This window comes from Erythrolamprus reginae, chromosome 3 (genome assembly GCF_031021105.1).
Source record: "Erythrolamprus reginae isolate rEryReg1 chromosome 3, rEryReg1.hap1, whole genome shotgun sequence".
NCBI classification, from domain to species: domain Eukaryota; kingdom Metazoa; phylum Chordata; class Lepidosauria; order Squamata; family Dipsadidae; genus Erythrolamprus; species Erythrolamprus reginae.
In genome coordinates this window covers 229,596,795-229,623,022 of record NC_091952.1, presented here as the reverse complement: position 1 = coordinate 229,623,022, position 26,228 = coordinate 229,596,795, and the positions used below count along the sequence as shown (strand labels likewise).

At 40.9% G+C, this 26,228-nt stretch overlaps 1 protein-coding gene across 7 annotated transcripts in view; it reads left to right on the top strand.

The window, feature by feature from the left end:
* The window catches only part of ANKRD46 (ankyrin repeat domain 46), a 31,325-nt gene extending 6,207 nt beyond the window's left edge, over positions 1-25,118 (top strand). For 4 of the 7 annotated variants that reach the window (XM_070748132.1, XM_070748136.1, XM_070748133.1 and 1 more), the window contains exons 3-6: positions 3,646-3,986; positions 9,209-9,367; positions 9,509-9,607; positions 23,134-25,118. In XM_070748132.1, coding sequence (XP_070604233.1) covers positions 3,646-3,986; positions 9,209-9,367; positions 9,509-9,607; positions 23,134-23,350 — 816 coding nt within the window. In that variant the 3' untranslated portion in view covers positions 23,351-25,118. The remainder of the gene's footprint in view (positions 1-3,645; positions 3,987-9,208; positions 9,368-9,508; positions 9,608-23,133) is intronic. The other 3 variants (XM_070748134.1, XM_070748135.1, XM_070748138.1) reach the window with 1 other exon arrangement.
* The last annotated feature ends 1,110 nt before the right edge of the window (positions 25,119-26,228 follow it).

The window sequence follows — 26,228 nt, the reverse complement described above, 5'->3', positions numbered from 1 at the left end:
CTGTGAGTGCTACTTAACTTCTGTTAAAGCTATTAAAATGGTACTTACCGTAGATTAGATAAGGAATGGTTTCCAAATACAAATAGCAAAAATGAAAATTGTGACACATTTCAATGAATATATTCTAAGAGTGTACTCACTGTTCTTTTTTGTTTAATGTCCTGTTCTTTTTTATGTTGGTGAAAATTATGAAATGAATATAAAATGATAAGCTCTGTGAAATTTTAAAAAGCTGGAACAATGTTTAATCCCTTTGTTCTAATGTTAAGTCATTTCGTTGCTTCAGTGATAAGGTGCACACAAAAGTTTTGGGTAGAGAAATGATATTCACTAATGGATCAGGGTCACCAAATACTTTTAATTCTTATACAAATAGCAGCTTTTCTGCAAATTGTAGCTGTTTCTCTTGGTTGAAGAGCCATATTTTAAAGTTTCCCTAGACTATGCTTGGTTGCATAGCCAGAGGTATAACAAGCAGGAAGAGGGAGATTGTGATCCCACTATAAAGAGTGCTGTGGAGACCACATTTGGAATACTGTGTTCAGTTCTGGAGACCTCACCTACAAAAAGTTATTGACAAAATGGAACAGGTCCAAAGAAGGGCTACAAGAATGGTGGAAGGTCTTAAGCATAGAACGTATCAGGAAAGACTTCATGAACTCAATCTGTATAGTCTGGAGGACAGAAGGAAAAGGGGGGACATGATCGAAACATTTAAATATGTCAAAGGGTTAAATAAGATTCAGGAGGGAAGCGTTTTTAATAGGAAAGTGAACACAAGAACAAGGGGACACAATCTGAAGTTAGTTGGGGGAAAGATCAAAAGCAACATGAGAAAATATCATTTTACTGAAAGAGTAGTAGATCCTTGGAACAAACTTCCAGCAGACGTGGTTGGTAAATCCACAATAACTGAATTTAAACATGCCTGGGATAAACATATATCCATCCTAACATAAAATACAAAAAATAGTATAAGGGCTGACTAGATGGATCATGAGGTCTTTTTCTGCCGTCAATCTTCTATGTTTCTATGGTGTCCCCTTCTCCCGTTTTATCTGGCTGACCTAGAAAACCAGAATAATTAACATATAGTTAAAAATCCTAGCAGGATTTTGCAGGTTTTGGCATGTTTCCAAACTAAGCCATAAAATTATAGTAACTAGGATTCCTCCCTGGTCTCCTTCATCCTCCAGAACTTCCCCAAATAAGAGAAAGCGTAGGCAGGGCATATCTTGGCCTCAGCTTTTGCTAGGCAAGAATATACAAAGCTTTCATATCCTGCTGGGAGGGAAAAACCTCTTCAGGAAAGAAAGGGATCGTATTGACCTCAATCCGTATTCTCAGCATGGCCCTGGGCTTTCTGCTAGGCAACAGCTAAATACACTGACCATAGTTTATTACCTCTTGTAGGAATGAAAGATTACAATATGCAGGGTTCAGTCTGATGAGGCGAAAGGCTAACAGCCATCCAATAATAGCACGAAATCTCCAAGAAAACTTGGGAACTTTATTGTAAAGCTCATAAATTCAGACGGTGGGTGTCTTCACACACTCTAGTGCCAAGTTTCCTTTTACTTTAAATTGTATCTTCCTCAGCTGCTGTTTGCTTAAGGGAGATCATAAATGCATCCTGCCAACCACAGCTATTGTCAGTTTCTACAAATTGCCACATAAGCTCCTTTTGAAAACAAAAGAGGATGTGTAAATTAAATCTTAAGAGTTTTGCTTTTGTTTTCCTGACCGCTCATTGGCTATTTTAGTTGAATGAAATTATATAATTTTTAAAAAAACATTCAGTGGAAAATGCAGCAGCAGTTGTTTTGGTAAGTCTGGTGAGAGGCATATCAAGACGATTATTTTTTTAGCAGTTTCTAGTCAATTCCACTACCTGAATTAACAATTTCTGATGTAAATAAGAAGCAGTTCCCTGAGAAATCAGTCCCATTAACCTTGCTGTTCTGCTCAGGTCAACATGACCCAAAATTAAATTTGAGACTTGTAGATATGGATCTCAAAGTTGTGATTAATTGACTTTTCCTCATTTGAGGGGCTCTTACTATGAGTGTGGGGGGGTTTCATTTTGTTTTCTTTTTTCTAAATGCTGATTGTTACATTTCATTACACCTGAAACAGTACAAGTGTATAGTAAATGCGAACAGAGCAGCAAGGTTAAGAGTGATGTTTTTAATAACAAATACAAGAATTTCTGATCTAAAACAGTACAAGTGTATAGTAAATGCGAACAGAGCAGCAAGGTTAAGAGTGGTGTTATTAATAACAAATACAAGAATTTCTGATCTGCATTATCATTGTTATCTTGAAGCAGCTTGGTACAATGCTGCTTAAAAGTTTGTAAACCCTTTTGATTTTTTAGTTTTTCTGCATAAATATGACCTTATGTATGATTTGTTCGTCACACCGTTCCTAAAATTATATGAAAATGCAGCTAAACAATTAGATTACAATTGTTTGTTTATTGGGGAAAATGTTCAAAGAATTATGCAGAAATATTGAACATACAAAAGGGTTCACATTACATACGCAGTACAGTGGTACCTCTACTTAAGAACTTAATTCGTTCTGTGACCAGGTTCTTAAGTAGAAACATTCATAAGTAGAAGCAATTTTTCCCATAGGAATCAATGCAAAAGCAAATAATGTGTGCAAACCCATTAGGAAAGAAATAAAAGCTCAGAATTTGGGTAGGAGGAGGAGGAGAGTCGCTGCCAAAGGAAGAAGGCTAGGTGAGGGGAATAAAAAAAAATCCAAAACTTTAAGGCTTAAAAAAAAGAGGGACTCTGAGGCAGTGTGGTTGCCTCCCATACACTGGCTGCTGCTGCTACCTGCTGCCTCTTCTTTCCCATGCTGAAGGGCTCCCCTCTCCTCTCGCTCGCTTGCTTTGTAGCCAGCGCCTTTCCTTTGCTGTGGTGACTCCTCAGCTGCCCAGAGCGAAGGGAGCGTTTCTTTTCTCTGGCCGCTGACAGAGGTTTATTCCCTGTCCAAGCACCCAGAGAAAGGAAAATGCTTCGTTTGCTCTGGACTGCCAAAGCCTCCTTAAGCACCACCGAAAGGCTCCTCTGGCAGCCCAGATGGCCAGGATTAAAGGGGGAATGGCAAAAAACTGACCAGGCCTTTGTGCCGCTCTCAAATTTCCTGGGAAATTTTTCAGGGTTTGGGTTCTTAAGTAGAAAAGGGTTCTTAAGTAGAGGCAAAAAAATCTTGAACACCCGGTTCTTATCTAGAAAAGTTCTTAAGTAGAGGCGTTCTTAAGTAGAGGTACCACTGTATTTGACAATTGAAGAAAAGTATATTCCCTCTCTTTTTTCAGAATCTGTATATTATTTATAGTGTAAGCCTGGTATCAAAGTATAATATACAGTATTAGAAAATGCCTTGCAACCATCACTGTGGTTGCGACCCAAAATAAATTCTCAAAAATGAGAGAATCACAAGTGTAACACCATTAAAAGTACAGTAAATATTTTCTGTTCCAAAAAAAGTGTGGAGCATAGTATGCATACTATTCAATTTTACTTTGCACTTAAACAATAGCTTTTTTAAATTTAAAATAACCCAATTGTTTAAAACTTTGGCATTATTCTAATTAACAAAGAATTGCAATTTCTTCCATTTCATTTTCAGCTGCAGGTCGGCTACATTTCCCATTCAGTCATGTCTTATGTGTTTGTAAATGATTCTTCCCAAACAAATGTGCCTCTGCTGCAAGCTTGCATTGATGGAGATTTCAACTATTCAAAAAGGCTGTTGGAGAGTGGCTTTGACCCAAACATCCGGGATAACCGCGGCCGAACAGGTCTTCACTTAGCAGCAGCTCGAGGAAACGTTGATATTGCTCAGTTGTTGCACAAATTTGGGGGTGATCTTTTGGCCACAGATTACCAAGGTAACACAGCACTTCATCTGTGTGGACATGTTGATACCATTCAATTCCTCGTCTCCAACGGACTCAAGATAGATATTTGGTAAGGTTCTCTCTCTACTGTATGCCTAAGAATCAGTCTTACCTATTAACACTTTGAATAGCTCCTGAGAATATATTTCAGCTTTCTTAATCCTTATTTGTACATGTTGTTTTTATTATTGTTGTTAGCCGCCCCGAGTCTACGGAGAGGGGCGGCATACAAATCCAATAAATAATTATTATGATAATAATAATTATTATTATTATTGTTGTTGTTGTTGTTGTCAAAAAATCAGTATTGGGGGAGCTGTTGACAAAAGCATCTTTGGCCCACTCTACGTGCAACTTTTATTATGAATAGAAAGACAAAAAAAAAAATCTATGATGACTTTTCTGGTGTATGTTTTGGGATAGCACCTACCACTATACAGTGGTACCCCTACCTAAGAACGCCTCTACTTAAGAACTTTTCTAGATAAGAATTTTTCTGCCTCTTCTTAAGAACATTTTTTACTTAAGGACCCAAGCCCGGAAAAATTTCACAGGAAATTTGAGAGCAGCACGAAGGCCCAGCCAGTTTCCTGCCTTTCCCCCTGGGTTTCTCTCTCTGGCGCAGTGTATGGGAGGCAGCCTCGCGCCGGGTGTATGGGAGGCGCGTGTTATTATTATTTATTATTATTTATTCGATTTGTATGCCGCCCCTCTCCATAGACTCGGGGCGTCTAACAACAGTGGTAAAAACAACATGTGACAATCCAATACTAAAACAGCTAAAACCCTTATTATAAAAACCAATCATACATACAAACATACCATGCATAAATTGTAGCAGCCTAGGGGGAAAGAATATCTCAGTTCCCCCATGCCTGACGGCAGAGGTGGGTTTTAAGGAGCTTACGAAAGGCGAAGAGGGTGGGGCCAATTCTGATCTCTGGGGGGAGTTGGTTCCAGAGGGCCGGGGCCGCCACAGAGGAGGCTCTTCCCCTGGGTCCCGCCAAACGACATTGTTTAGTTGATGGGAACCGGAGAAGGCCCACTCTGTGGGACCTAACCGGTTGCTGGGATTTGTGCCGCAGAAGGCAGTCCCGGAGATAATCTGGTCCGGTGCCATGAAGGGCTTTATAAGTCATAACCAACACTTTGAATTGTGACCAGAAACTGATCAGCAACCAATGCAGACTGCGGAGTGTTGGTGAAATATGGGCATACCTAGGGAAGCCCATGATTGCTCTCGCAGTTGCATTCTGCACGATCTGAAGTTTCTGAACACTTTTCAAAGGTAGCCCCATGTAGAGAGCATTACAGTAGTCGAGCCTCGAGGTGATGAGGGCATGAGTGACTGTGAGCAGTGACTCCCGGTCCAGATAGGGCCGCAACTGGTGCACCAGGCGAACCTGGGCAAGCGCTCCCCTGGCCACAGCTGATAGATGTTTATCTAATGTGAGCTGTGGATCCTCGCCACCTCAGAGTCCCTCTTTTTTTTTTTTAAGCCTTAAATTTTGGATTTTTTTGATTCCCCTCACCTCACCCTCTTTGGAGTCTTTGGAGAGGGGCAGCATACAAGTCAAACGAATTATTATTATTATTATTATTATTATTATTATTATTATTATTATTCCTTCAGCAGCGACTGTCCTCCTCCTCTTCTTCCTCTTCCTCCTCCAACCCAAATTCCGAGCTTTTATTTCTTTCCTAATGGGTTTGCATGCATTATTTGCTTTTACATTGATTCCTATGGGAAAAATTGCTTCTACTTACAAACTTTTCTACTTAAGAACCTGGTCACAGAACGAATTAAGTTCTTAATTAGAGGTACCACTGTAATTCTTTCAGGCCAGGGAGATGCTGTCCGCATATAAATTATTTGTAACTATTCTGAAAGTGTTCTTGTCACAAACATTCTGTATAAAAATGAGCTTATATCATGTTGGACTGGAGCCATGAAAAAAACAGCAAGCAGTGACAATTTCCAGCATTATCCAGGCCGCTACAATTACAGTAGAGCTGCCAAACATTTAATCTTTTGAATTTTATCTGGCACGGCCAATGGTGATGAGGATTGATGTTGCAGTCCAGCAACATTTTGAGGCCACTTGCGTTAGTTCTTTCAGAGCGAGTGCGTACATAGCATTGTTCTGATTCTCATGCCAACCCCTGACATGGAGACACCTCAAGATAATTGACCTCTTTTAATAACTTGAAATATATGTATATTTATTCCAATGTAAACAGAACTGGTTCAAGGCGTCCTTTCTGTTTCATTATTTTCCAGTCCTCACCCAACCAGCTCTCAGAGTTTATGAATCAATCCTTCTCTGAAACGTTGTATATTCACTCTGCCAGGCTCCTAGCATCTGTCATATGCCAGTTGTCCAGACAAAAGCACTTAGTGTGCTGGATAAATAGCTGTTTGACAAACACAATTAACAATAATCCCAGAATTGTTTGTTCTTTGAACTCTCTGTTCATGTAGCCTAGTAGTTTGAAACTTAACCATTGTTCTTAAATGATTGACGCGAAGCCTTTATTTTTATATTTGAATTACAATATTTGCTTGGAGGTGATGACTAAGTTGTCATCACCTCCAGAGAGGAAGCTTATGAGGTTAGCCTTAGCTATGAAAACCAGCTGATGGCTTTGGGCTAGTCGTTCTCGCTCAGCATAACTTAATTTACAGGGTTGTTGGAGGGAAAATAGTGTGTGTTGACTAGGTCAGTGTTTCCTAACCTTTTTTGAGCCGTGGCACATTATTCACATTTACAAAATCCTGGGGAACATTAGGGGGGGGGGATAAAAAAAGTTTGGACAAAAAAAATCTCTCTCTTCCTCCCTTTCGCTTTATTTCTCTCTCTCTTTCTCTTGCTCCCTTCCTTCCTCTTTCTTTTCCCCTCTCTTTCCATCCCTCTTTGTTTCTCCCTTCCTTTCTCTCTTTTTTGCTCTCCGTCTCTCTCCCACCTTCCCTCCCTCTATGTCTTTCCCTCACCCTCCTTCCCCCCTCTTTCTCTCTCTCTTGCTTTCTCTCTTTCTCTTGCTGTCTTTCTCTCTTTCTCTCCCCCCTCTCTCTCCCTCTCTCTTTCTCTCTCTTTCTTGCTATCTCTCTCTTTCTCTCTCTCTTTTGCTTTCTCTCTCTTTCTCTCTCTCCCCCTCTCTCTTTCTCTCTCTCCCTCTCTTGCTATCTCTCTTTCTCTCTTTTTTTTTGCTTTCTCTCTCCCCTCTCTCTCCCTCTCTTGCTCTCTTTCTCTTGATATCTCTCTTTCTTTCTCTCTCTTTCTCTCTCTCTCTTTCTCTCTTTCTCGTACACCACGCCGCAGCAGCGGCATTGGGCAGTAGCCATGGGGCGGCGGCAGGGTGGGCAGCTGTGAGGCGGAGCTCCGGAACGGAGGCACCGACAGTGGTGGCTGGACGTGCTGCTAGACGCCATACATGCTGGCGTTGCACTGGGCATGGGCGTGGGGCTGGAGCCTCCGTCCCGGCCCAGCCAACAGGCAAGTGCCAGCCACACAATTCCAGCATGTCCAGCCACCGCCGTCAATGCCTCCGTTCCGGAGCTCCGCCTCACAGCTGACCACCCTGCCGCCGCCCCACGGCTACTGCCCGCTGCTGCCGCCGTCATCCTCCCGCTGCCACCGCCCTCCCACCAGGCCCCAAAGCTCACCTGCTGCCACCGCCAGGGAAGCTCCAGACGGGCGGGGTGCTGCAGCTGCCGGAAAACTTGGAAGGCGCAAAGAAGGAAGCTCAGCTTCCGGTCTCACAACTTTTTGCTCTTTGCACTCTCAGCAAAAAGTTGCGAGACCGGAAGCTGAGCTTCTTTCTTCGCGGCACACCTGACCATATCTCGCGGCACACCAGTTGGGAAACACTGGACTAGGTTGATCGCCTTGAATTATTTGTAAAAATAATTAAGGCATGGTCAAATTAGCCAATATCTTCAAAATATCTGCTCTTTTTGAATTGTTAAACCATAATTAGATAATGTTATAATCTCAGATAATGTTCAACTTCTTTTTTATTGTTTTGTATCTATTTATATCTGTATCTGCACTATGGTTGTAAGCCGCCCTGAGTCCTATGGGATTGGGCGGCATAGAAGTCAAACAAACGCAAATAAATAATACAGAGAAAACAAAGTTCTAATTTCAGTTTCACAAGCTCTTTTTTGACCAATTCATGTAAAGGAATTAAGGGATTTCAGAAGGAAATTATATCGTTCTAAATATTATTGTCTTTCTCGGTAGAGATTACCTGATACTGTAATGTAATAATCTCCTACAAAATCTAATCATTTTGCACATACTCTTTTAACTTTTAAATCTAATGCGATTGAAACATATGTAACATTCAGAATATTTTTACCTCTACTTAATTAATTCTGCTTAATACAATAGCTAGATTTATAGCTATTAATAACTAGAGTCTGCGGAGAGGGGCGGCATACAAATCAAATAAATAAATATTTACATATTTGTATTATTACTGGAGATTTTAGCTTTTCATTTGAAAGAAACTTCTATCGTTTTGTGGGGAGAGATCCAGCAATTTATCAACCGCTTTCTGTTCAAAGGACTTTTAATTAAATTACCTTTGTTTTAAAATTCTAAAGAATGTAACATAACACAGGAAGTAAAGTCAAGGAGTAACTGTTAGAGCAAAGTGCTTGACTTTAAGTATACAGTGTTCCCTCGATTTTCGCGGGTTCGAACTTCGTGAAAAGTCTATACCACGGTTTTTCAAAAATATTAATTAAAAAATACTTCGGGGTTTTTTCCCTATACCACGGTTTTTCCCACCCGATGACATCATATGTCATCGCCAAACTTTCATCTGCCTTTAATAAATATATTTTTTAATAAACTTTAATAAATAAACATGGTGAGTAATAATCTGAATGGTTGCTAAGGGAATGGAAAATTGCAATTTAGGGGTTTAAAGTGTTAAGGGATGGCTTGTGATACTGTCCATAGCCAAAAATAGTGTATTTACTTCCGCATCTCTACTTCGCGGAAATTCAACTTTCGCGGGCGGTCTCGGAACGTATCCCCCGCGAAAAGCGAGGGAAGACTGTAATGCAATTTAATGCAAATTCAACCAGATTATTAACATGCTGCTTTGTGTGCAATTACGGCCCTATTACTTGAACCACTTGCAGAGTTGTGGATGAAAAATAACAAGGTATGGTTTTCGATTAACTAAGATAAATAACACCCCCCCCCCAATACAATTGTATAGGTTTTTCAGATAGAAACTGTTCTGTTACCATTTTTCTTCTTCTTCCACTTCACCTAGCAATCATCAAGGGGCAACACCTCTTGTCCTTGCAAAGCGAAGAGGAGTGAATAAAGATGTGATTCGATTGCTTGAATCTTTGGAAGAGCAAGAAGTGAAGGGATTCAACCGAGGAGCCCACTCAAAGCTGGAAACAATGCAGACAGCTGAAAGTGAAAGGTTTGCCCTCCCTCCCCCATTGTTTTGATTCTATTTTATTGGTTAAAACATCTTTGGAAAAATTGTCTTATGTGGAGCTTATTCTGCATAGTGGAAAAGGTCAGGGCTTATTATGTGACATTTCTCTCCCAAATTTTGTAGCTGGAGATGTTTAGACTCTTCATTGGAAAGAGTTCTAAAGAAGTTGGACTGTCACATGGCCAATGAACGTCAGGAGTCAGCTCAAATTGCATATTTGGAGTAAGTCGTTGTCTTTGACTTGAAATATGACAGTCCTTTGTACAATTACTAAGTACTTACACATAGAAAACAGAGGTGGAGAGAAGGTTCTAGTTTTTCTTTCTCCCTGAGATTATTTTCTCTTTGTAAGATTGTTTGGATAGAGAAGCCACTGAGCTCCAGTCTGCTTTCGGAAGTGGTCTAGTTCACATGCAACTTGTGGGTTGGTTTTTAAGAAGATGTTGGATAACCATTTGTCTGAAGTGGTGTAGGGTTTCCTGCCTAAGCAGAGGGTTGGACTAGAAGACCTCCAAAGTCCCTTCCAACTCTGTTTTTCTATTCTTTTCTATAAAAGATATGAGTTTCACAGAGTACATCACATGACTCATAAAAACACTGTGCTGTTTTAAGGGAAGGTATATCTTTGCAACTACATTATGAGTAGGTAGAGGTTGTACTTGCAGTTTTCTGACCGCTGCATGCTATGTAGTTAAGCATTCTTAAATACAGTGGTACCTCATGATACGAACTTAATTGGTTCCAGGAGGAGGTTCGTAAGGTGAAAAGTTCGTAAGATGAAACAATGTTTCCCATAGGAATCAATGTAAAAGCAAATAATGTGTGCAAATCCTTCAGGAAAATCCCAAACTTTAGAAGGGAGGTGAACAGAGGGCAGGGAGGAGCAGCTAAAGGGGGCGGGTGGAAGAAGCAAGGCTAGGCTAAAGGGTGAGTGGGAAGGAAGAAAGGCAAGGGGGGCACCCCTCCCTTTTCTTTCTTCAAAAGGCACCCTTTCAGTGCCTCTGCAAGCACGCTGTTGTCTGCAAAGTCTTTCCCCTTCCAAGCCACCCCTCCCTTTTCTTTCTTCAAAAGACACCCTTTCAGTGCCTCTGCAAGCACGCTGTTCTCTGCAAAGTCTTTCCCCCTCCAAGCCGCCTCTCCCTTTTCTTTCTTCAAAAGACACCCTTTCAGTGCCTCTGCAAGCACGCTGTTCTCTGCAAAGTCTTTCCCCCTCCAAGCCGCCCCTCCCTTTTCTTTCTTCAAAAGACACTCTTTCAGTGCCTGCAAGCACACTGTTCTCCTACTTTTGTTAATGCAAAGTCTTTCCCCCTCCAAGCCGCCTCTCCCTTTTCTTTCTTCAAAAGACACCCTTTCAGTGCCTCTGCAAGCACACTGTTCTCCTACTTTTGTTAATGCAAAGTCTTTCCCCCTCCAAGCCGCCCCTCCCTTTTCTTTCTTCAAAAGACACTCTTTCAGTGCCTGCAAGCACACTGTTCTCCTACTTTTGTTAATGCAAAGTCTTTCCCCCTCCAAGCCGCCTCTCCCTTTTCTTTCTTCAAAAGACACCCTTTCAGTGCCTCTGCAAGCACACTGTTCTCCTACTTTTGTTAATGCAAAGTCTTTCCCCCTCCAAGCCGCCCCTCCCTTTTCTTTCTTCAAAAGACACTCTTTCAGTGCCTGCAAGCACACTGTTCTCCTACTTTTGTTAATGCAAAGTCTTTCCCCCTCCAAGCCGCCCCTCCCTTTTCTTTCTTCAAAAGACACTCTTTCAGTGCCTGCAAGCACAATGTTCTCCTACTTTTGTTAATGCAAAGTCTTTCCCCCTCCAAGCCGCCTCTCACTTTTCTTTCTTCAAAAAAGGGGGGGGAAAGAAACCCCTTCATCCCAGCAGCAGCAGCTTGGGTTCGTAAGGTGAAAATAGTTCGGAAGAAGTGGCAAAAAAATCTTAAACACCGGGTTCATATCTTGAAAAGTTTGTTAGAAGAGGCGTTCGTAAGATGAGGTACCACTGTAGATAGCAAAGAAAAGAGCTGTTGCTTCTGGCAGTTTAACTGAATGCTCACAACCCCATCTCCCTTGCTTTGGACATAGGTAGATTAACCTATCTTAAAAGCTTGAACAATGGGCTGAAACTAACAGAATGGTATTTAACAGAGAGAAATGCAAAATCCTACATCTGGGCAAAAATAATGAAAACAGCACATATAGAATGGGAGGAATATGTCTCAGCAGCAGCACAGGTGAGAAGGACCTGGGTGTATTGGTAGATCACAGATTAAACATGAGTCAACAGTGCAAAGCAGCTGCAAAAAAGACAAACGCAATCCTGGGATGTATCAAGAGGAGCATAGAATCTCGCTCACGTGAAGTAATTATTCCTCTCTACAATACTTTGGTACGACCACACTTGGAATACTGTGTTCAGTTCTGGGGGGCCCAATTTAAAAAGGACATTGATAAACTAGAGCAAGTTCAAAGGAGAGTTACAAGGATGGTGAATGGTGTGGAAACCATGTTCTATGAGGAACGGTTAAAGGATCTAGGGATGTTTAGTCTGCAAAGGAGAAGACTGAGAGGACGCTTGATAGCTGTCTACAAATTTATTTATTTATTTATTTACTTACTTACTTACTTACTTACTTATTTAGTTATTTATTGGATATTTATCTATCTATTTATTTATTTATTTATTAGATTTGTATGCCGCCCCTCTCCGCAGACTCGGGGTGGTTAACAACAGTAAAAAGACAATGTAAACAAACCTAATATTAAAAGTAATTTTAAAAACCCCAATTTAACGAACCAATCATATATACAGACATACCATGCATAAATTTTATAAGCCTAGGGGGAAGGGAATATCTCAATTCCCCCATGCCTAACGACAGAGGTGGGTTTTAAGAAGCTTACGAAAGGCAAGGAGGGTGGGGGCAACTCTGATATCTGGGGGGAGTTGGTTCCAGAGGGTCGGGGCCGCCACAGAGAAGGCTCTTCCCCTGGGTCCTGCCAAACGACATTGTTTAGTCGACGGGACCCGGAGAAGGCCAACTCTGTGGGATCTAACTGGTCGCTGGGATTCGTGCGGCAGAAGGCGGTCCCGGAGATATTCTGGTCCGATGCCATGAAGGGCTTTATAGGTCATAACCAAGACTTTGAATTGTGACCGGAAACCGATCGGCAACCAATGCAGACTGCGGAGTGTTGGTGTAACATGGGCATATTTAGGGAAGCCCATGATAGGTCTCGCAGCTGCATTCTGCACGATCTGTAGTTTCCGAAGGGCTGCCACAGAGCAGAGGGATCAGCATTGTTCTCATTAGCACATGGAAGGACTAGAAACAATGGAATGAAACTGCAAGGGAGTAGATTTAGATGAGATATCAGAAAAAACTTTCTAACGGTAAGGGTGATAAACCAGTGGGGCAGTTTGCCACAGAAGGTGGTGGGCTCGCCTTCACTGGAGGTCTTTAAATAGAGACTGGAGAGTCATCTTTCTGGGATGGTTGAATGAATCCTGCATTGAGCAGGGGGTTGGACCCGATGACCCTGGAAGTCCCTTCCACCTCTATGATTCTAATGATTCATATTTATGCAAAACAAGTTGGAACATGCATATGTTTGGATCTTCATTCTGAAAAAGATAGGGCACAGCAAAAGCAAGGGAATATTATTTTCAGTTTCTTTTCTCTTTCAGTATGGTTGTGCTGGGAAGTTGGGGATATTGCTCAAGTGTACAAGTCTGTAGTTTCAGTATTTTAAAATTTAGTATTATTCTATTATGGAACCATTTTTTTTTTTGCCTGGAAGGTCACCTCTTATTTTCTGTCTGAATTCTGGGTGGCCAAGGCCTAGAGTAATAAAAGCCCCCCAAAAATGTTTGTGGGTAGGATCAAGATTTTCAAGTCCCCCCTTCCCCAGATTTTTGGAATTGGGTTTTTTTTTTAGGAGGGTTAAGTCTGTATCAAAGCTTAAATTAATTCATTTTCTTTTCCACTAGAGATGGGAGGAAATTGTATGACCGTTTCTTGAGTGTTTTGCTGTTGAATTTTTGTAGGGCTGCATGCAGGGAACCTAGGAACCACAGCCTGTAGACTGCCCACCCTTGTAGTATACTAAGTGTTCTACTGCCAAATAAAATATTCAGGCAGATGATAAATCAACATTGGTTTGGATGAATTCAGGTTTTTTGCATTAAGAATTAACTGTGATAAAACTACTGTCTTTGTGAATGTATTTCTTTCTGTATGACTTAACCAGTCAGCCTTTGTACTTACGTATAATTCCAGTTTGGGAGTTGATTCTGAGGGTTGTAAATGTAGCAAATAACTGCATACATATGTTCATTTTTATTAAGCTTTTTTCTTTCTCTCTTTGCCAGTTCATTACAAGAAATGTTGCTTTGTGGAATTGGACAGTATTTTTAAGTAGATTACTTAGCCATTTCGATAAAACACAACCAGTTTCTTCTCCTCCTTCTCTCCTCCTCCTCCTTCTCTCCTCTTCCTCCTCCTCTTCCCCTTCTCCTTCTCCTTCTCCTTCTTCTTCTTCTTCTTCCTTCTATAATAGCAAAAGAGAAATATTAATGGAGGGTTTATATATGTTTTCAAAATTCCCTCAACTAGAAACTGAATGTAATTTCTTTTTCCCACACAAGTACAGTGGTACCTCAAGATACGAACCCCTCGTCTTACGAACAACTCGTGATACGAACCCGGGGTTCAGAAAAATTTTGCCTCTTCTTACGAACTTTTTTCGAGTTACGAAATGGCATTCAGGAGACAGTTGGGAAGCCGCGTGGCTATTTGAAAAGGTGACAGCCGAGCGGTGGGGCTTCCCAACAGCCTCCCGAACGCCGGTTCGTAACTCGAAAAAAGTTCATAAGAAGAGGCAAAATTTTTCTGAACCCCGGGTTCGGTTCGGGAGGTTGCTGGGAAGCCCCCCAGCCCGGCTGTGACCTTTTAAAACAGCTGCGCGGCTTCCCAGCTGTCTCCCGAAGCTGAACGCCAAACCCGAACTTCCGCGTTCAGCGTTCGGAGACAGCTGGGAAGCCGCGCGGCTGTTTTAAAAGGTGACAGCCGGCCTGGGGGGCTTCCCAGCAACCTCCCGAACTTTTGCTGAACTTCCGGGTTCAGGGTTCAGGAGGTTGCTGGGAAGCCCCCCAGGCCGGCTGTCACCTTTTAAAACAGCCGCGCGGCTTCCCAGCAGTCGCCGAACGCGGAAGTTCGGGTTTGGCATTCGGCTTCGGGAAGCTGCTGGGAAGCCGCGCGGCTGTTTTAAAAGGTGACAGCCGGCCTGGGGGGCTTCCCAGCAACCTCCCGAACCCCGAACTTTTGCCGAACTTCCGGGTTCGGGGTTCGGGAGGTTGCTGGGAAGCCCCTCAGCCCGGCTGTCACCTTTTAAAATAGCCGCGCGGCTTCCCAGCAGTCGCCGAACGCCGTTTTTTGCGGTTATTTTTTTTGGTTGCACGGATTAATTGACTTTACATTGTTTCCCATAGGAAACAACCTTACGAACCTTTCATCTTATGAACCTTTCGTCTTACGAACCTCCCCCTGGAACCAATTAGGTTCGTAAGACGAGGTATGACTGTATGACTTATGACCGATCATTCAATGACATTTGAAATTTCAATGGTGCTGAATGAAGGGATGTGTCCTGTGGGTTTTCAACCACAGAGGTTTTTCAGCTTCAGAGTACAGAGACTTGTGTCTCTTCTGAGAGGCTGAAAATCCTACAGAAATGACAGAATTCAGGAATAGCGGAGAGACGGTGGGGTAAGGGGATGTTATAGACAAGTCCCCGTGCTCTGAAGCTGAACATTCTTCCTGCCAAAATTCAAGCAGGGTTTTCAGCCCTTGAATGGCAGAGAGATTTGTCTACAGCAGTGTTTCCCAACCTTGGCAACTTGAAGATATTTGGACTTCAACTCCCAGAATTCCCCAGCCAGCAAATGCTGGCTGGGGAATTCTGGGAGTTGAAGTCCAGATATCTTCAAGTTGCCAAGGTTGGGAAACACTGGTCTACAGCACTTCCTCCAACTCGCAGGGGGAGACTCAAGGACTCTCTCACCCCCTTGAGTCATCCTGCATTCTTTACCTGGATTTCTGTCCATTTGATGACCCATAAATACTGCAATTAGGAGTGCGGGGATTGCAGTTGTTGAGCAAAACAGTCACACGACGTCAATAATCAATTTATTCAACAGATTTTGGTACCAATTGTAGTTGTAATACTAATTGAATGTCTGCTTGTAAGTGGTGGTGCAGTGGTTAGAATTCAGCATTGCAGGCTAATTCTGCTGATTGCCAGCAGTTCAAGATTGACTCATCCTTCCAAGGTCAGGAAAATGAGGACCCAGTTTGTTGGGGGCAATATCCTGACTCTGGAAACCACTTAGGGCTATAAAACACTATGAAGATATAAATTTTAAGTACTAACCAGTATTGCGGGGGGATGGCGCACCGATAGTGGAAATCGATCTGTGTGAGCAGCTCTGGGTGACCAGCTTGTGGGCACGTGCGTCGGAGTGAGATTTGACTTCTGTGCATGCGCAGGAAGCAAAATCTTGGGAGAGGATTTTTTTGCCGAAATCTCTCGCGCCCAGGCGACTTCTTTTGAGATTTGATTTCTGTGCATGCGCAGAAGCAAAATCTTGCTCCGATGCGTGCGCCCGCCCACTGGTCACCTGGAGCTGTGCGCACATCCGCACCAGTAGCGGCGGAATCGGGAATCCACCTCTCGTGCTAACGCTAGTGCTAATAACATTTACCTAATGAAAGGCAAGCTCCCATTACCTGCCCCATCTCCTGTCTACTTAGCAGTTCAAAAGCACACACATGCGAGTAGATAAAACAGTACCACTTTGGTGGGAAAGATAAAAGAGTTCTGGGTCCCTTGGCGCATAGTCCTGCTGGCCACATGACCATGAAAAATGCCTTCAGACAATTCTGGCTTCCTCAGTTAAGAAATAGAAATGAGCACCACTCTTTACAGCCGGGGTGTCAAACTGGCGGCCCACGGGCCAGATCGTCATGTGCAGGCCACGCCCACCCCAGCTCCATGAAGGGAAAACATCACGATATATCACTTGATGGCAATGTGACGCCGCAAAGTTCACACTGGTGTTCTAGGGTCAGATACGACTGAAGAGGGGGAACCTTTACCTAATGAAAGTGTAATTTTTTAAAAAATTGTCTGTAAAACTAAACTTAGATTTACAGTTTTCCCTTGACTTTCGCGGGGGATATGTTCCAAGACCGCCAGCGAAAGTCAAATTTCCGCAAAGTAGAGATGCTCCCTTTCTTTCTTTCCTTCCTTCCTCCTCCTCCCTCCTCCATTCCTGGTTTTATTTACCCCAAGAACCCACAGGGGCAGTGGGGCGGCAAGCAGGGGGCTTTGCTGCACTCACTGCAGCGGCGGTGGGCAGTAGTAAGGCTCGGCCTCAATTTGAGCGTACCAACGCTCCGAGAATTAAAGGGGTGGGATTGGAAGGCTGGGGCGGAAACTAAGCTTTTATTTAAAGAAGCAGGACGGCTGAGGTGGAGGGAGGAGGAGGAGAGTTAAAACGCACAGTATTGTACATCAGGCAGCCCCAGAAAACCCTTGGTGTGCAAAAAAACCAGAGTATTTTTTTAATAATATTTTTTGAAAACCCGTGGTATAGACTTTTCACGAAGTTTGGACCCGCGAAAATCGAGGGAACACTGTACTATATAACAGTGATGGCGATCCTATGGCACGGGTGCCACAGGTGACATGCAGAGCCATATCTGCTGGCACACCAGCTGTTGCCCGAGCTCAGCATCAGTGTGCATGTATACTAGCTAGCTGATTTTTGGTGCACAGAGAGGCTCTGGGGGGATAAAGAAGATGTTTTTACCCTTCCCTGGCTCCAGGGAAGCCTTTGGAGTCTGGGGAGGACAAAACACGAGCCTACTGGACCCACCAGAAGTTGGGAAACAGACTGTTTCCAGCCTCCAGAGGGACTCCGAGAGGCAGGGAAGTTTTTTTTGCCATCCCCAGGCATTGAATTATGGGTGTGGGCACTCATACATGTGCAATAATGTGCGCCTCCACCCTTTTGCCATCCGAGGGAAAAAAGGTTCACCATCACTGCTATACCGTGTTCCCTCGCTTTTTGCAGGGGATGCGTTCTGAGACCGCCCGCGAAAGTTGAATTTCTGCGAAGTAGAGATGCGGAAGTAAATACACTATTTTTGGCTATGAACAGTATCACAAACCTTCCCTTAACACTTTAAACCCCTAAATTGCAATTTTCCATTCCCTTAGCAACCATTCAGATTATTACTCAGCATGTTTATTTTTTAAAGTTTATTTTTTAAAAAATTATTAAAAGCAGACTAAAGTTTGGCGATGACATATGACGTCATCGGGTGGGAAAAACCGTGGTCAGTGGAACCCCGACATAAGAGCTGCTCGACTTAAGAGCTACTCGAGATAAGAGCTGGGAGAGGAGAGACATTTTTTTATTTTATTTTATTTATTACTTGGATTTGTATGCCGCCCCTCTCCGCGATACGAGCCGAGAAGAGCCGGGCTGGCTTACTTTCCTTCCTTCCCGCGTTGATGCAGAGCCACTCGAACAAAGCGTCGCGCCCCTCTGATGCTTTCGGCGGCTTCCGAAGCGACGCTGGGCTCTTTTGCCGCCAAAAGCGTCAGGGGGGCGTGACGCTTTGTTCGAGTGGCTCTGCATCAGCGCGGGAAGGAAGGAAAGTAAGCCAGCCCGGCTCTTCTCAGCTCGTATCCCGGCACTTGGTGAGTGGAGAGGCGGTCGCCTCCCCTGCCGCCCCACTCTGGGGGTCCTTGGCTTCTGCTGGGGGTGGGGGGATCCGAACGCTGTTTTGAATTTCACATTCCGAGTGGCCCAAACGCCAAAGGCGAACTTCCGCACCTCAGGAGTTAGCTCGCAAACGGCGCGGCTGTTTTAAAACATCGCTGCCGGCCTGGGGGGGGGAGAGGGAAAGGGGGGAGAGGGGGGAGAGAAAGAGAGAGGGAGAGAGAGAAAGAGAGAGGGAGAGGGGGGGAGGGGGGAGAGAAAGAGAGAGGGATAGAAAGAGAGAGAGAGTGAGAGATGCTCAGTGAGCCTTTCTTTGAAGTTGCCTTTCTTTCTTTCTTTCTCTCTCTCTTTCTTTTTCTCTCTTGCTCTCTTGCTCTTTCATTCTTTTTTCTTTCTCTTTCTTTCTTTCTCTTTCTTTCTTTCTTTCTCTTTCTTTCTTTCTCTTTCTTTCTCTTGCTTTCTCTCCTTCCTTCCCTCCTTCCATTTCTTTCATTCTCCCTCTCTATTTTTATTTCTCTTTCATTTTCTTTCTCTCTTGCTTGCTTTCTTTCTTGCTCTTTTTCTTTCTCTCTTTTACCTTCCCTTCCTCTATTTCTTGCTTTCCTTTTCCTTCCTCCCTTCTTTCCTCCCTCTACAGGATTGGGTGGCAGTGAAGTTACTCTCCCCTTTCATAAGTTTCCTTGCTTCCTTCCTCTGTTCCTGTCCCTTCACCCTTTCTTTCTTCCTTTCTTTCTTCCTTCCTTTCTTTCTTTCCTTCCTTCCTTCCTTTCCTCCCTCCATTTCTTGCTTTCCTTTTCCTTACTCCCTTCTTTCCTCCCTCTACAGGATTGGGTGGCAGTGAAGTTGAATAAATAACTACAGTTTAATGAATAAAAATAAAAGTTTGCCATGTTAATTGTTTTGGGTAAAAAGAGGAAGGGAAGGAAAGCTCTCAGCTTATCATCTTATTAATAAGTAAAGTTACATTTATTCTTGCAATGTCTTTTTGCATAATTTAGACTAACTTTGTGAGTTTTTTGAGGGCTGGAACCAATTAAAATTATTTACATTAATTCCTATGGGGAAAAGTCGTTCGAGATAAGAGCTGCTCGACTTAAGAGCGCAGGTCCGGAACGAATTAAACTCGTATCTCGAGGTACCACTGTATAGGGAAAAAACCCTTGAAGTATTTTTTAATTAATATTTTTGAAAAACCGTGGTATAGACTTTTCGTGAAGTTCGAACCCGTGAAAATCGATGGAACACTGTATAACTTATCAGTAGAAAAATATCTTATTCTGATGAAGGAATCTAAACCGTAATTGTTTCAAATTTCCCTATAAATCAGGTTAAAGTATTTTAAGTATCTTTTTGTATAGAACCTTGCCAGTCAGCAGTTCTAATATCTAAGAATCAGACAAATTTGTATCCTTCAGTTGTAATATTAAAATAATTATTTAGAGGAGGCCATCTTTGCCTTACTTTTTTTTCCTCCCTGTTTTTTCTTCCTCCTGTTGCCATCAAATTAAGTGACTATTTCTCTAATTCAAAAAAAAGCTGTTGGAGCTGTGTGCCCAGCTGTTATTCTTTATTTCCTGTGAAGTTAGTTATATTTCAACTCTGAAGATGTTTTCTGCTTTTGTGTACATATCCTTGGAGACATCTGCAAAAAACCCCAACAACCTCTATGTTGGTAACATTTAAAAAAAGGGTTTTCTTACCAGCAGAAACATTATCAGAAATTTTAGCCACTTCCACATGCCTTCAAAATATCTGATATTCCAGTCCTTTTACTATTTTAGTATTCGGAGGTCACTTTGGTTGCCATAATAATACAAGTAGTTTCTGCAACTCATTTTTCCTTTCTTTTTTTTTAAAGAGCCCACTTTGTTTTCAACATAACCTTTCTGCTTAGATTATATTAAACCTTCATTTAACCTCTATAGTGGTTATAGATTAACTGTCTAAGCCTTAACAATTTGTTTCTGTCATGCACCAATGGATACTTCTCTATTTTATATTTTAAAAGTCCCTTCATTTCTGTTCTCACAAAAATGAGATAACTGGTTCTGTAGTTATAAACAGCTTACTAGGGAAGAAAATACTATATTAAAAACTAAAGTAAGAATTTTGGGAAGTGGCATGTTGCCCCGAGTCTACGGAGAAGGGCGGCATACAAATCTAATGAAGGAAGGAAGGAAGGAAGGAAGGAAGGAATGTCCTTTATGCATATTATCTCTTGTGTTAATGCCTTCCAATTTATTTATTTATTTTAAATCCTGCCTTTTATTATTATTTTTATAAATAACTCAAGGCAAATGAACATAACTAATATCCTTCCTCCTCCTATTTTCCCAACAACAATAGCCTTGAGAAGGGTTGGGATGAGAGGGAGTGACTAGCCCAAGGTCACGCAGTGGACTTTTATGCTGGAGGTGGGAATAGAATTGATTATGCTCTGCGGAAGACCCATTGCTGCAATCTCAGTTAATTTTTGAGGCTCCTTCCCTAACGTTCAGGTGTACTTTTAATTTGTTTTTTTTAATAAATATTTAAATAAAAGACACAAAAGTAACATTCTGCCAAAATATTTAACAAGCACTAAATATATTCCTGCACTTACACACACACACACACACACACAAAATTTATCTCTCTTTCACAAAAAGTGACTTGCTGGCATACACCCAAAATAACAATTAAAACCATATTACAATATAAATACATCAAACATAAATAACAACAAAGATAAAAGCATGGAGAATAAAGAGTGAAAACAGAACTAACAGAATTGGAAAGGGACCTTGGAGGTCTTCTAGTCCAACCCCCTGCTCAAGCAGAAAACCCTCTACTACAGTGATGGTGAACTTTTTTTGCCTTGGGTGCCGAAAGATTGTGCGTGCATGTAATTGAGTGCCCACACCCATAACTCAATGCCCAGGGGGGACGAAAACAGCTTCCCCTGCCCCCCATAGGTTTGCCATCACTGGGTTATATGCTGGTTGATCTTAGAAATGCAGAGATATGTACTGGTGGAGAACTAAACAAATTTGGGCAATCTATTCTTAGGAAAGATTCTGGAGGGAATAAAAGTATGTTTAATCCATATAATTTTGGAAATTGATTATTGGAGAGGACCCTACCCTAGCTTTTAGCTTGGCACCAGGATAGCTTTGTTAGAGATAAAATTTGTCGGTCCTGATGGGCAATTTGCAGCAGCCTTTAATATCAATTATCAAATTGATCTCATTGGATTGGGACTAATAGCACTGTGCATAAGAGCACTAATAACATTCATTGGGATCCTTTTTGGTGGGAGAAACTTAATACAGGTACCTTAGTGTTAGTTCAGGAATATTTTTTGGGGGGGGGGGTTATATTTTGCCTCTGGACTATTTAACCTCTAGAATGCTACTGCTGAAGGATAACAGTGAAGGTAATTAATATATAGATGGTTCGCTATCCTTGTTTTTGCCAAAGTTCACAACTGTTTGGAGACAGTTTTAGAGTCGATGAAGATGAATTAATTGAAAGTTAATCCAAATAAGACAAATTGATTGGTGGTGTACTACTAACTTTGAATGAGTTCCACTTCCTCAGAAGACCCAAATTTGTAACTTGGGGATAAACCTGGGCTTGATGCTGTTGGGAAAGCATTGGCTGCTACAGTAATAACTTGGCTTGAGCGATGAATCTTCATGTGGAGTTAGAGAGTTCAGCCTGACCAACTACCTTTTCTCAGTCGAGGGCAGCATAGCAGCTGTGAGTCGATCTAAGGATGAAAGATTTTACTTTAGTTGCTGTGCCTTAGAAACATTCAGGCTGAAGAAAATGTTCCATATGGATTTAATTTTTTAAAATGTTTGGAAGTTTCTCACTTTGCAAGTTGTAGCTATCCAGATGCTTGCGGTAGCTTAGCATTCCTGACATGTCAATCCAATATTATATGAAATGAGCTGGCTGCCTTCCACAGCCAAGCCCAGTTCAAAGTGCTGATTTTCACCATTAAAGCCTAAAGTGTATGGAGTTGGATTATTTGATAGATTATTTCTATACAAATATAGGGAGCTGTCAAAGCCATATGTTCAATCTTAGAATGTGGCAGATGCAATTATACGGAGAGGGGCGGCATACAAATCTAATAAATAAATACATACATACATACATACATACATACATACATACATACATGATATAGCCTGTTCAGTGGTGGCTCCTTATTTATAGAAATTGGTTGTACCCTTACGTGTTTTATACACATATATTTCTATTTTATTTTAAATAGACTTGAAGACCCTTCCTCTCCTTCCTTTTTTATGCATTATGGGTATTAAGAATTGGGATGTTCCTTCATTTTGGAATTATTTTTTAATGAATTGGGGACTATAGCACTGGCTTTTTTTCCTGTTTTGTAGTTATTTTAACTCTACAAACAGCCCAGAAACTTTTAATATAGATTAGTTATGCCTTCCTCCTAAGAGGCCTTTTAAAGTATGTTAGCCAGCTGGGGAATTCTGGGAGTTACCATGCACTTACTTTAAGGTTGAGAAACACTGGTCTGTGCGATAGAGTGATAAAAGTGGGTATATGTTTGGGGTTTGGGACATGGAACAGTTTTATACAAATTACACTTAATGTATTTCTAGTTAAATAAACTAGACAGTTTAAACAAATAGTTAAATAAATAAATAAATAAATAAATAAATAAATAAATAAATAAATAAATAAATAAACACTTAAATAAATAAAGTGAATTTCTGTATACCATGCTTTAATGCTGGAAATAGCATCGAAGCATTCATAATGCTGGAAAAACCCAGTGGCCATCTAAAAGGCTTGATGTTTTCTAAAAAGTAGCCCTTTTATGTTCATCTGTTGGTATATAATGGTAGCCCTATTATCTTCTTCCTCTGTTTCTGGTATAAGTAGATCAGGATTAATGTTTGGTGTCCGAATTCTGTCTTCAGGGATCTTGTTATTTCTATTTTCACAGTGCCATGGAAAGCCACTCACTCCTCAACCCCAACCTTCAACAAGGGGAAGGTGTTCTGTCCAGCTTCCGAACAACCTGGCAAGAATTCGTAGAGGACCTGGGCTTTTGGCGAGTTCTGCTTTTGCTTGTGGTCATTGCTTTGCTGTCTCTTGGGATTGCATACTATGTTAGTGGAGTGCTCCCCTTTGTGGAAAACCAGCCTGAGTTGCTGCATTAAAGGAAGTGTAAATTAATAGTGTTTTACTACTATTTGTAATGTCTCGCTTTGTTCTCCGTGGGGCATATATTGTTAAGTGCATGTAAGGTTTAGACACACAACCTGCCCCCTTTCCAACATTGTAAAGAACCCCTTCCAAAAATAAGGATGCATTAGTCTTAGCTATATTACTAAGTTAAAGTACTCATCAATGGCATCTAACATTTCTTGGATTATCATTAGTTGTAGTTTCTGCTGATAAAATATGACAATATAAAGAAGTGATCTAAAGCTTTTCCTTGATACCCAGATATTTATGATCAGGAGATCAATTTACTAGAATGTCTATAAAAATTGTTATGTAATCAGATCTTACACTGTGGATCTTTGAAGGTGGTCATTTTCTATAATTAAGGAACTTCCAGCAGAAAAATAAACTAATTTATATTTCTCTGTTAAAGAAAGCATATTTCATATTTTTCAAGAAGTAATACTTGAGGATTTTTGCACTTCCATAGTTTCCACTTCAAATATTAACAGTTTTTCATTTCTTTGGGAAAAAAACCAATGTTTAGTTAATCCAAATGAATTGGGAAATGTTGTTTTAATAAGAACTAAATAAAACACTTTTTTTTTACTTTTAGGAAGTAAAACATTTTTTTAACTTTTACTTTCTTTTGTTTGGGGAGAATTTTTTTCTTTAGAAGTAAGCAAAAATGATCTCAATGGCTTGAAAATTTGAATAGAGGTGTTGCATAAAACTTGTGGCATGATTTTATTTTGCCCTGTTTATAAACTATTATAAGCTTTCAACTAATTTTCCAAATAATTTAATGGCAATGAAATCTATGTCCTAATCTCTTAACATATGTATTGTTGAATATGTAAAATGAAACCTGACTAAAAAGTATACTTAGAAGTAAATTAATAATATACCTAAATATAGGATCTCATTAATAATCTCACTAACATTATCTAACTAAGATTGATGGTTCAGGCACTTAGTGGTGCAGGAAGTAATGTTTGGTTTTTTGCTGAACTGAAAATTCTGAAAATGGATCCAGATGTGCTGGAGCAAACACTGTCTCTCAGAGTTCTATTTATATCCAGGCAGGAGGGGAAATGATTGCTGATCTCTCTTCTTCTATATCCAAATAAGTAATTAATAAATCATGTTTAAAATCTAGAAATTGAAGCAAGTGATTGATTTGTTGATCTCACACTAAGTTCTTCATGTTCATTCTAATGAAATTTGTGGTAAGGTGTAGTCTTTGTGTAAAATGTTTTGTAATATATTTTGTAATTCACTTAACATTGAAGGAAACTTTGGAAATGGAATATTTGTACCCCAGTTTTAGATTCTTTTTTAATGTTAACAAAACATCCTGAACACAATCCAGCCAAAGTTCTGACTTTTTAGGGACATGTGGCTTTTCAATTTAGCATTTCTTTTTCTTTTTAAATTCGCAGGATCTTGTTTAAAATAATAAAAAGCAAATTCAAAACTACAAACAGGAACAAATGAACTACTCAACAGTGAATTTAGGAGAAATAAGATATAAACAATTAGAAGAATTATAGCCTTAGGGTGTCTTTTTGTAAAAAGTAAACTTCCATGTTGCATTATTTCTTTTCTATTTTACAGTGTATAACTATTAATTTAATTATTAATTGTATTCCAAGCATGGCAAGGTATTCCAAATAAACTTGCATAAACTATGTATGTTTCTATTTATGATACAATTTTAGATCAAGAAAGCAAGTAATAAAATATAATTCTTCATGATTACTTTTTTGCACAGATCCATTATAGATTTCTCATCTCCAAACAGTAATTATGGTTTGTTGTTAAGATTCATTTTAACAAAACATATAATTAAATTATCTATCTATCTATCTATCTATCTATCTATCTATCTATCTATCTATCTATCTATCTATCTATCTATGTATCTAATCTATAAGATTTATATGACCCCTCTCCGAAGACTCTGGGCAGCTTACAACATATAAAAGACAATAAAAACATCTGAAATCCAATTTAAATTTAAAACTAACTGGTCTAAACGCCAAGTACATTAAAAATCAATCACTCCCATTCAAACAGCAAGCATCCATTTCATTTGTCAGACAGGGGGCAAGTAAATTAATAGCCCCAAGCCTGATGGCACAAATGAGTCGTCACACTCTTGTGGAAGGCAAGGAGGGTGGGGGCGGCGCGAATCCCTAGGGGAGCTGGTTCCAGAGGACCGGGGACCAGATAGAGAAGGCTCTTCCCCTAGGTCCTGCCAAGCGACATTGTCTAGTTGACGGGACCTGGAGAAGGCCAACTCTGTTGGACCTGACCAGTTACCGGGATTCATGCAGCAGAAGGCGGTCCCTTAAGTAATCTGGTCCGATGCCATGTAGGCCTTTATAGATCATAATCAACAATTGAGTCCAGTAACCAATTGGCAGCCAATGCAGCCCACAGAGTGCTGGAGAAACAACTGACAATATAGCCAGTTTTATTCAGAAGGAATGCATAGTAATTTCTGGATAATATGAATTTAACTATTTGGTCCATATTATAAGCAAAACAAGACGTAAAATAAAGAAACCAGCAAATTCTAGAATTACAGTTGATTTTTCCAATGAACCTGTTTTGGGTATTTATAATGTATTTGAAAGAATTAGCTAAAAGGAATATCATTTTTGTATTTTGTTTATATTTTGGAGAGTTAGCCAATCTTCAGGCATAAGGCAAATATTAGCCAAGGGTAGGAAGTCAGTGCACCGACACATGTACAGCAGAGGTGGGTTCTACTTTCCTTCCCCACCAGTTTGCATTGTGACATTTTGCACATACATGCGCTTTGCTCACATTCACACACGCATCCCCTTGTGCTATTTTGCTTCA